The sequence below is a fragment of the Mustela erminea genome, chromosome 19 (genome assembly GCF_009829155.1).
Source record: "Mustela erminea isolate mMusErm1 chromosome 19, mMusErm1.Pri, whole genome shotgun sequence".
Lineage (NCBI taxonomy): Eukaryota > Metazoa > Chordata > Mammalia > Carnivora > Mustelidae > Mustela > Mustela erminea.
The window spans coordinates 37,844,161-37,856,379 of NC_045632.1; the positions used below are offsets into that span (position 1 = coordinate 37,844,161).

The 12,219-nt window shown below is 39.9% G+C and overlaps 1 protein-coding gene across 3 annotated transcripts in view; it reads right to left on the minus strand.

Annotated features, from left to right (window-relative positions):
* Nucleotides 1–12,219, minus strand: part of CDH8 (cadherin 8) — a 397,301-nt gene that overhangs the window by 146,932 nt on the left and 238,150 nt on the right. For 2 of the 3 annotated variants that reach the window (XM_032325835.1, XM_032325833.1), the window contains exon 8: nucleotides 7,350–7,486. In XM_032325835.1, coding sequence (XP_032181726.1) covers nucleotides 7,350–7,486 — 137 coding nt within the window. Of the gene's footprint in view, nucleotides 1–7,349; nucleotides 7,487–12,219 lie in introns of those variants that run through there. The other variant, XM_032325836.1, reaches the window with a different exon arrangement.

The following is a 12,219-nucleotide window of genomic DNA, read 5'->3' on the forward strand; positions in this document are numbered from 1 at the left end:
ACTAAAATTCTCCCTTGTTCTCTTTGACTTCCAGACTGATAACTAACTACACTTTCCCCCCGAGTCCCTGTAACTCCTCTGTCCCCAGAGAAACCAAAGCCTGAAGATTAATCAATCTACTACTATCTGATCTCTAAAATCCATGTATATATCTGTATCCAGGGCCTTCCGCATCCCCCTCCCCACCTTATCTGCTACCCTCAGAGCAGCACTGAGTGGCCAGTGTGCTGCTTACCTCCTTTCTGTCCTTCGTCTGCAATTACTGTTGAGGCTCTGGGGTGGGTGGTTTATAATGAGACCAGGACAAGACAGGGACAGAAACCTCTCACTTCCTGTCTTTTTCTACGTCAGGACTAAGGGGCTCTTAGTCCCAGTGACATCCTAAAGAAGTTCCTGGTTAAAATCCGCATCTCCAGTCTCAATAGGCATGCTTTTCTAAAGTAGATCAGAGCAACAGATGGGGAGAGATGAAAACAATGGAGAACTTGCGGGAAGATACCGATAGAATGGCTGCAGAACACAGTGGAATTGGGGGGAAATTCCCAAGTCAGTACTCGAAGAACTGGAGTGGCTGTGTAGGATGTGATAAAACTGGTGCGGGTCCCCACAATGATCGATACTCATCCGGCACACCTCAGCACTTCCTGGAGTGCAGAATGACACTGATTCCAATCCTTCCCTCTGGAGAACTGGGAACTGGATGCTGACCCCTTTTCCAGGAACCTATAGCTTCCCCTTGACCTTCACATATTTTATTTTCCACATCCCTTCACTATCACCTTGCTGTTAACAATACCGATCTCCACCTTATGGCACTTGTGTGCTTGTCTGAGACGACGGACTACATTCTCAGTCCTATCGCTATGGCCTGTTATTGGGGAGACCCTTAGCCACCCGACACCTGAATTTCACTGTCCACCCCAGGCTTCCAGGTCCCTTTCCCTTCTATGAGAGTAATCTGGTGTCCCTTCATCTGCTTCTGTTCCATCCTACACTAGGGAACAGCATTGATCCTAATGAAACTCTAGCCTCTATTATGCCACAGGCAATAGAGAAAGAGATTAAGTATTTTGCAAACGATCTTGATACAAAATTTGAAGTCTTTAGTCCAAGCAGGCTCTCCAAAAATGTGCCTGCTTCATCGTGAGGGCCTTTCCTTAGCCAGCAGGCGGTCTACTGTCCTGAACCAAGGACAAAAGGAAGGGCAGTGAACAAACCTATCCTATTCGTCAGTGCAATGAAGATGTTTAGCTTCCCCAGCAAAGACCCACAGACTGCAATTACCAATTTTGTTGTTGTAAGAGGAGGTGGAGTAACATACAATATAAACCAAATAATATATATTTAAATTAAGGATTAGGGCTGCATTAATAATAATAATTTATCAGTTTCTAGAGGTTATAGATGCGTTTTGAGCTAATAGGTTTGGTACCATTACTTTCAATTCAATTCTCACTACACCCAAGATTTTACAGAATAATTTTGATTCCCATTCCACAGATGCAAAAACTGAGAGAGAATGAGGAGAAATAATTTGCCAGAGGTCATATGGCCAACAGACATGGCCAACTCCAGGACACAAGATTTCTCTGAACAATGAGCTATACAGATATATTTTTCCTAAGTATCCTGGGTTGGACAAAGCAATTACTCTGGCAACTGGGCCTTATGCCAGGGGAAAAAAAAAACAAAACAAAAACCAAACCAACATTTCTTAAGTGCTATCAAACTAGTGTTTTCCCGGGGAGATTTAGTCATCATTAGTGAAAAGCTTCATTTGCAATATTGTGTGCAGCCCACCGTAGTGGGCCAGAGCAATGCATTACCACTAACTCTAAGAGATTAATTTAATGGGCAATTATATGCTTCCTGCTTTAAAATACCTTCAGGTAGCCAATAGTAGTGCTTTCTGTCTGTGCCAGCAGCCGGCTCCCAAGCACACAGGGTCAGCGGTTTCCACCCGTACCACCTCACATCCCAGCTTCTCTGCTCTAAAATTGGCATTCAATGCCTCTGAAAAACCCCTGCAAAGACTATTCAAAGCAAGTGGATTTCCCCATGGTTCCCCAGTGTCCTTTATGTCCCCCACAGCTGTGTTGCTAATCACGCTGCTCTGGTAGGTAGGTCTTAGCACCCTGTTCAACCTAGAGGAAACCTATGCATCATCTGACGGACCTGAAGCCACATCACAGCCCAGGGAGATGCCACCTAATAACCACAGGAAGGACAGCAAATAAAGACAAAAGCTAACAACAGAACCGTCGCTTTTTCTGTCTTCCTTCAAGGCATTGTTAGATATTTAGGAACTTCTGATGGGGGACCTGGTGGGGGTGGAGAGGATGTGGGAGAGCTCAGGAAAAGTGGGTTCCTGAGCTTCCACCTTGAGTTTCTGATGCAGCAGGTCTTGGCCTGATGCCAGGGCTCTTCCTTGGAGGTGATCCAGGTCAGCTGCGTAAGACACGTTCTCTGTGATCTTCACCTAAAACTGCTGTCCCCTAAAATGCACTACTGTGTGTCCTCTATTCTCTGTTCCTCATTTTCCTGATCTCTAAAATAGTTACAGATTCCCAGTCTGAACTCTGCTTTGGGCAGGAGGCTATCCTCCTACCCTTGCTTAGAGACGCTAGAACAGCAGGGACTGATGTGGTTGGTGCGTATCTGTTCTTCCCGCCCCGCCACCCCCCCACGCCCCTGTCCGGGCAACCAGCCTTCTGCTTTGTGCAAAGGAACAACTTCATCCACTTGCTTCAGCAAATGATGTGGCAGTCCAGGAGGCCCAATTTAAGCAGGAGTTTGAAAGGAAAGGGCTATAAGGGAGGTTTCTTCCATGGAAGAGAACAATGTCATCAGCAGGTCAATGGCACGCCTACCCAACTTGCCCCCTCGACCAGCCCTTGCTCTCTGTGAAATCTTGGCCAAGTTATTTAGCTGTGTTGTGTTATGTTTTCTTGTCTGAAAAAGGCATATGGTTGACTCTTAAACAATGTGGGGGGTAGTTAGGGGCACCCACGATCCCCCTGACTCTGCACAGTTGAAAATCTATGCATAACTTTTGACTGACCAAAAGCTTAACTATTAATAGTCTACTGCTGACCAGAAGTTTTACTGATGACATCAGTAGTTTTTTAACAGGCATTCTGTATGTTATATGTATTATATACCACAGTCCTATCATAAAGCAAGCTAGAGAAAAGAAAATATTATTAAGAAAATCAGAAGGAACAGAAAATATATTTATGGTATGGTAAACATATTTACTGAAAAAAAAAAATTCTGCCACTAAGTGGACCCATGCAGAACAAACCTGTGTTGTTCAGGGGTCAATTATATTAATAGTACCTAATTTCTCAGAGTGTTGGGAGAATTTGGTGCATCGTAGGGCTTACACAATACTTTTTCAGTGTTTAACTGTCAGCGGAACCTACCTTAACCCTTCACCTCCGCCGTAAACAGAAGCAGATGCGCACTGAAGTTGCAGACAATGGGATTGTTCCTAGCGGAGACTCGCTCTACAAGCCTAATCTCTGGTTAGCACAGGGACAGCGAGCTAACTGCCAGCTCATGTAATGAGATGAGCCTGTTGATCGTGATGGCAAGCTCGATCTATGACCGCCGCAATACGTGTGTAATACACACAGTGAAGCCTCTCCGCCTTTGGTTCAGGGAATCTGACACAGGAGGATGAAGGCCGACATCTCCGTTCTCATTAAGAGATGACAGATGGACGTCCCTAAGATCCTTTTTATTTTTTTTTTAAGCTTTATTTCATTCGTTTAAATCTTTGCTGATGAGATGGCATTCCAGAGAGTACAATTTTAAATTGTACTCTCTGGAATGTGTATTTCTTTATCTTTATTAGAACCCCTATAGGGTTCTGTTGTCCTGGGCGGCTTAAATCTTCAACTCGTCCAAACACAATAAATCTCCCTTTAATATTTTTTTTTTCCCCAAGACATGGTGTGTGGCTTTGGAAGATAAACATTACACGATGGGCTAAATAATAACACCAAGTCAAACACGATTCTCAGCCATTTTCATGGAATTTCAATTTTTCTTACGTTCTCTGTGATCTTATTAGTTCTACTTCCTTTTATGATTTAGGGGGAAAAATGGCTTAATTGTACTTTTAAAGTTCCTAAATTTATGCCCACCTCAGCTGGTATTGTACAGCTAAAATTTCAAGTTCTTTTATATACTTTCTTTCTTGCTGGTACTAAGAAGGTTACAGGCTAACATCCCAAGAAGAACAGACTGATATCTAAGTTTACAGTTCCAAGGGCACCTGGGTGGCTCAGTGGGTTAAGCCTCTGCCTTCGGCTCAGGTCATGATCCCAGGGTCCTGGGATCGAGCCCCACATCGAGCTCTCTGCTCAGCGGGGAACCTGCTTCTCCCTCTCTCTCTGCCTGCCTCTCTGCCTGTGATCTGTCCCTGTCAAATAAATAAATAAAGACTTAAAAAATAAATAAATAAAATAAAATGTTCATAGACAAGCCAATAGTCTTTATGCGGGCAGAGCCATTCTGTATTTATTGTCTACATAGAACCAACTGTAAAGCTTAATCTGGGACATATTTGAGTGATTTATCTCAAGTCACGAAGAAAATTTCATCTGGTCTAAGTTTTGATATATTTTTATAATTTGATTACACTGTATTCATTAATAATAATAATCTCTACCACTTTAAAAATGATCTTACCTAATTATTTTATGGGTACATATAAAGGCTTATTTTTTTTCATGTGTATCATGATTCATTTTTAAATATAATCCTGCGGGGCGCCTGGGTGGCTCAGTGGGTTAAGCCTCTGCCTTCAGCTTGGATCATTATCTCAGGGTCCTGGGATTAAGCCCCACATCAGCCTCTCTGCTCAGCTGGGCGCCTGCTTCCTCCTCTCTCTCTACCTGCCTCTCTGCTTACTTGTGATCTCTGTCAAATAAATAAATAAAATATTTATAAATAAATAAATAAATAAATAAATAAAATCCTGCATTCATAGGAGGCTTTCTATCACCGTACTTTTCCATACCATCAACACGGAACTGCCTGGATTTCCCAACGCGCATCACCTTCTTCCTAACCCCTCTGTCTTTCTTTATGGATATCTAGCAGATTTCAACTTACCCTTTCATACGCAGGTGCTTCCAGGAGCCCCAAGAAGGAAAACTCCAAGAGGAACGGGGATTTGTCTCTTTTGCTCACTGCTATATCCCCAGTCACTGGAAGAGTGCTTGGCAAGTAGTATAGACTCAATAAATAATTATTGAGTGAATGAGCAAATGAATGTCTCCACAGACTTGGGTTGGTACCCTGTCACCCCAGAATTAACAGCTCATTACCTTGGAGCATCTGCTTTTGTGTCTGCCTCCTTACTTGTCTGTGATTCCTTACAAACGAGTCTTTTGTTTCTGTATTGTCCCTGAGATGTTTCTTAACCACCTGCTCTGCGCATTCATTTATTTTTATTCCTTAGAATGGAGTACCATAGATCCTTATAATTAGGACCTCCTTGATGAATATTAAGTAAAGGCATCCATCTCATAAAAAAAAAGTATCGCGGATTAAGGATAACTCAACTAGGCTGTATTCAGTATGAGGAGGTTCTTTAAAAAGTAATTACTGCCTACGTACTTTAAAGAAAGCTCTGATCCTTTAGAGCATTTTTATAAAGCCCTAAAGCAATCTAAATGTATACAGTTTTTCTCAGAGGCTTAAGGCAATAATGTGGCTTCAACGTTGTAAATTATAAAAACTTCATGTCTTTACCTGTCTGGAGTTAACCTTTTTAATAAACCAGTTACCAAGCAGTATAGTTTGTTTGCTCTATCCCGTGCTGTTAACGAGGGAAAACCTGACCAAAATAACGCACGGGGGAAGGGAATACTACTCCTAAACCAGAAAAACACCAGAGTTTCCAAAGTTCATCCTCTCTCCAGAACCATCCATTGGGTAGGGTTGAAGTTTCTTATTAACCTGAATGCTACATTTTCTCTGCTTGCATTCAAAGTTGCTATATAAAAACAGATACTCTTCATCTTAAATCTTCACTTTTTTAATACATTTTCATTTGGTTGTTTTGTTTTTTAATAAGGCTCCATGGAGGACATTTCCCCCATATCTCAGAACAAGGAAAAGCTGTGCCCTTCCTAAAGGCATGGCTTATTCTTGTTTTACACACAGATTAATCACGTTTCTCAGAGATGTTTGTTGTGTTCTTACACTAGCTGTGAAAACACAGAGCAGATTTTAGAGAGAGTATAGAGAAGATTTTAGGTCCCACATGACATGTCCCACATGACAATTATGTCATCTACCCCCTCTATACTGTATGTATACTCATGAAGTCTTCTTAGTGTTGATTTTAATTTCCTTATTTAGATTCCCAACTCCTTTCAGAATTGACTGTCTCCCTTGAACCTGTGTCAACTGTAAAGTTCTTATCAGGTCCTTTACAGAAAGAAGGACATCAGATAACACAAAAAAAATTATTTTGTTTGGAAATAAAATGAGTATTACGTTCCTTTGGCATGTGTTTGTATAACAAAAAATTGGTGAGGCAGAGGGCAAATTCTCAAAGATGGTGTAGCACTAAATTCCACCACATAGCTACTGGTTTAGAGACTCAATAGTAGTGCCCATTAGTGTAATCAAAGCAACTGTGCTCACTGAAAATTGAAAGACAAACATATGTTACTTCAACAATCCTGCAAAATCCTCTTAAAAAAAAAAAGCTTACCTTTTCACCTGTATTTTATGAAAACGATTATACTCAAGTTACAGTCTTAGTCTTGGTTACTGTGTAAACTACACTAAATTCTAAAAATGAAACAAAAAATCATCTGTAATTTTATCTATCCAAAATAATGTGTACTGACAGTATGAAGTTTCCTTCTATGTTTTGTGTCTGCATATGTGAATAGGACGGATGTGGTCTACATATACGAACAGTAGTTTCTGTATTATATGTAATATTTATGTTTGGCCCATTTACTGAAATTATAGTCAGAATTCTTGAGTTCTATTTTTTTTAAATCTAACCTTTCATACTCAATCTTTCCCCCTATTTTAATGTGAAAAACATTATCTTTAATGGCTGAATAATGGATATGTGAGATAAGGGTATTTGGATATAAGAATGCTTCCTTTCCACATATATTGCGATCCTTGGTCATTTACCACTGGGCAGGTTATTTCTTTTGGAGATAATTGATTCAAAGACTCCTTGGGAACAATAAAATAAGTTCCAATGCCAAAATATCTGATGGAAACAGGGATCACATCAACCATGTGATTCCTAGGCATAAACTGAACCCAGTCCGACAAGGAAGAAATTAAACCCAGGCACTTACTAATTTCGGTAGCAATGATTGTTATGTTGTGCCATACGCTTAATTCTCTGTCAAGTGGTGTGGCCAGCGTTATCTTTCCATCATCTGCATTAATGTTGAATTGTCTCTCCAGGTCAGTGTGCCGGTCGATGGAAAACCTACAAAACAGACACATCTGTAATCTACTTCAATGTTTATGTGATCCATATATTCCACAGCAGACCTTTAGTAATCCTTGGAGAGCCATAGTTGTGAAGTCAAATGGATTGAGAAACTCGGTGGCATCATAATTTGTAAAATAAAATGACTGAATGCGGCACAAGAAACTTAATAATTATTGTCCAAGGAGTAATTAGCTACATATGCAACACGGAGGTCATAAACTGCCATCAGTTTCAATAGGTAGCATCTTCAAAAACGGATGCTGATGAAGAGTTAATTGGACAATCCATCACATTTATTGGACATCTTATGATAATTAGCAGTTGCCACAAAATATCACATAAAACAATAAACTTAAACCCAAAGCAGGATGGTGCTAGGCAGCATGTTATTTACGGCAGTTCAAAGAAATGTGTGTTTCTGTTAAGCACCTATTTGCCTAGACAACATGTATCTGTTGTTATTGTTGCTGCTGAATATTTTGTTTTCATGTTAAGGAAAGTACATATTGAGGATTCCTGTTGGTTTCTGTCCATAGAAATAAGATGGTTGCTGGTTCTCTAGGAAATAATTTTTAAAAGTTGGAATGGGTATTTTAGCAGCTTTACAACACTAGAGTCTACGAAATTAACAATTTTAAATGCACAGGTTAGTCGTTCCTCTTTTGAGAACACTCTTTCAGATAAGATATCATTAAGAAACACTATGCATCAAGATAACGCAATAATTATTTTTTTTTTCACAACATTTATTGCTATTCTCTTTATACATCAAGATCTGTGTTTTGGTTATGGAATGCTGAAGCCAATAAGGTAAGTGTCTTAAGAAACCGGAGGCATATTTAGAAAAATTGGCCCATAAGTAGTGAGATCCACTAAAACAGGATAGAATGGAAACAGGGACCATTTATCAGGGACCAAGCACAGTGCTAGATGCCCCTTCTTTTTTCTGTCCTTCTCTCTAGTTTCTTACAGAATGAAGGAAGGGTGCTGTGCGTGGAATGTTTGTGTAGCCACATAATTCATGGGTTAAAATCCTAATAATAGTATTAGGAAATGAGGTCTTTGGGAGTAATTACTGTAAGATGAGGCCATGAAGGTAGGCCCTCATGATGGGATTAATGGCTTTATTTAAAAAGGAGGACACACAGGATCTCTCTCCGCTCTCAGCCGATGATACAATGAGAAGACAGTCATCCTATCTGTTATTTATGTATTGCTATTTTGGGGATATATTCACTGAACCTCAATTTTTTTTACTGGTCAGCTATGGTGGCCGACTAAGAATAAAGCATAAATCAGTCTCTAAGATATGTTTTAAAATTGCTAGAGACGTGTTTATCATCATCATCATCATACTCAGCATAATCCCCATCTTGGATGACACAAAACTTTAATAATCTTTCCACTTGGAAGGTGATAGAGAAGGCCCCTTTCTTAACAGTTTATAAATAGCAGAAAACTAGAAAAAACATTGGGGCGTCATTTAAAACTCATCGCTCTAACAGAGGCGGAGATATTTTTCTCATTTTTTAAAGTTCCAGTTCATGACAGACTGTATGGAGTGAGTCATAAGAATTTATAAAATAGGCTATAAATACAGCCCTTTGGTAAGATCACAGGTAAGAATGTCAAAACATTACGAGATTACACAACGGGAGGAACTTGATGGGGGAGAAATGACTTTGTTGAAATTCAGTTTAAAGTCTCCCTCGACTATTTCAAGAAGCACCTTGCTATCTCTGTAGACATTTCAGACATTTTAGTGTCTAGCAGACTTTATGATAAAGGCTCCCAAGAATTGCTAAACATCCCAGAAATCCTGATTGAACATCATCACCAAGCATGCACTCAACACCGAATGTGAACCAAGAACAATGCTAGGTGCCTCTTCCTTCTTCTGTCCTCTTCTCTTTGGTTTCTTATGGAACAAAGAAAAGAAAAATAAAACCCTTAGAGGACATTTTAAGTAACCTAATCAGTACATACCACAACCAGAATGAATATTCGTGTTTGATTCCCTCTGAATTGTCTATACCAGCTAGCTACAGGAAGGGTGACCTTATTCACATATAAAATAGGAATGATAGGGTGCTTGGGTGGCTCAGTGGGTTAAGCATCTGACTTAAGCTCAGGTCATGATCTCAGGGTCCTGGGATTGAGTCCTACGTCGGGTTCCTCACTCAGCGGGGAGTCTGCTTCCCTCTTCCCCTCCTCCTGCTTGTGCGCTCTCTCACTCTCTCTCTCTCTCAAATAAATAAAATCTTTTTAAAAATAAGGATGATGTTAGTATTAGATAGTAGGATTGTTGTGAGGACTGGATGAGATGCTACGTGTGGCATGCTTTGTCAACACACGTGAGTGCAGACCACTAAGTATCAGGGATCAGGGGCTCTCACATCATTTGTATGATAGTGGCATCATCAAATGTCATCTATGTACTCAATTTTGTGAACTCAAAATTGTGATTATTTTTCTTATTTTAATATACAATCACCTTCAACATATTATAGATGCCTAGATTATATACATATATGTGCAATGCCTTAATATAATCTATATTACATATGTATTTATTATATGTGTATTATATATACTTTCATATCGTGAAATAGATCAAAGGAAATATGATTTATTAAATAAAATAAGGAATTAGACCTCTCCGGAAAACCAGAGAATAAGAAGCCTCCATTTCCCATCTTCTTTATAGACCTCCTGATAGGTTTTTTTTTAAATAAAGATTTGTATTTTTTAAATAAAGATTTGTATTTGTATTTGTATTTATTTATTTGAGAAGAGAGACAGCGTAAGTGGGGAGTCGGAAGGAGCAGAGGGAGAGAGAGAAGCAGAGTTCCCACTGAGCAGGGAGCCTGATGGGGGCTGGATCCCAGGACCCTGGGATCATGACCTAAGCCAAAGGCAGGGGCTTAACCACCCATGAGCCACCCACATGCCCAACATGTCCTGATACATTTTCTAATCCATCTTTACTTTCTAGCAAACTCTTTTCTGCTCTTTTGCTTAAGGGCATGGCCTGGGTTTCTGGCTGTTTATTCTCAGGCTACCAGGAAAGTCCTCTGCCATTGGCTCCACAGAAATTCATCATCTCATCATAAAGAACCTGGGTCCTAGTCTGACTGTCTGAGTTCATGTTCTGACCTTATCACTTACAAAGGTGTGACTTAGTCATGCCAAGTCTTAGTGACTTAGTTACGCTTAGTCTGTCTGTGCTTTTGTTACTTAATCTGTAAAATGGAAATTATAATAGGTTTTGTGAGGCTTTAATGAATAATGCATATAAAGCACTTTTGTGTCAGGGCCTGACACATAGTAAGTGCTCAATAAATCTATATTTAAACATCTGTACTGCTATCATCACTTATGTGGACATGATAACATCGTTTCTCCTGATGACTCCCTATCCCTTTCTCAGGTCCAACATAGCATCCCTTTCACCCCTTGGTTCTCCTGTCCCTCAGTAAGTGAAGCTGAGTTCTCCTAGCAGTAGAAGCAAACACACAGAAGATGCCAGCTTAAGTGATTAAAAATAAAGCTGAAAAGAGAGAGCAAGTGGGGGCATGATGTTGGCATCTCTGGCATCATTAGTTTAGGTGTTTATTTTTCCACAAACTTTTCTCTGTCTCATGAACTCACTACTGCAGGTTCAAAGATTTCCTGGACATATTCAATCGTTTGTTAATATTAAATAACGTGGTTTTTTTTAAGTTTTATTTATTTATGACAGAGAGATAGTGAGAGAGGGAACACAAGCACAGGGGAGCTAGAGAGGGGAAAGCAGGCTTCCCACTGAGCAGGGAGCCCATATGGGGCTCGATCCCAGGATCCTGGGATCAAGACCCGAGCCGAAGGCAGCCGCTTAACTGACTGAGCCACTCAGGTGCCCCAAATGTTATCTTTTTTTTTAACCATAGTTAAAATTAATTACATTTTAAACAATTTTAAAATGGGTTACATAGCTTAAGATTCCATTAGGAGAAAAGAAAAAATGAAAGCATACCATGCTCAGGAATGTTCTCAGAAGATGTTTGCTCTGGCCCACCTCCCCACCACACACACACATTCCAGAGCCACACAACTTCATCTTTAGCTGCAAAACTTCAGCTTGCTCTCCTTTGGTCCTCTAAGCTTCCACCACCCACTGCAGCAACCCCAAAGTCTCCCCTCTCCTCTTAATCACTCATACCACCGTGTGATATAGTAACATCAGCAGCAATAAATACTTAAATAAGGAACTAATAGAGGCTCTTTCCTAAAGTCAATTAATAGAAAATAATTTAAAAAAAAAAACTAGAATGGGTTGAGAAAGCAAACCTGGAATAACAAATAAGATTTTAGAATCTAGTGTCCTACGTAAAGTCACAGAATGTGATTGTTTGGGCTAGATACCTGGGAAGTAGATCCATAAGCCTCTCTTTTTCCTGGGATTCCCTGTGTCTGTCTGTCTGTCTGTGTCTAAGTAGCAGCACATAAAGTGGAAGAAGCATAATCAGAGAAACCAAGAACCTCCATTAGGCTCTCACTGGTGGAATCTCATTGAAATTAGGTAACTATTCACGATCTCATAGTCTCCTCTCTAAATAGGAGAAGATATCTTCTTCAGAGAGTGATGCTTTGCAGTAAATTGATAAATGACTCACATTAGGCAAATGAATAAATGAGTAATAAAATAAATGGTAAGTCAGTTCTTCAATCTGTAAGAGACACCTTTA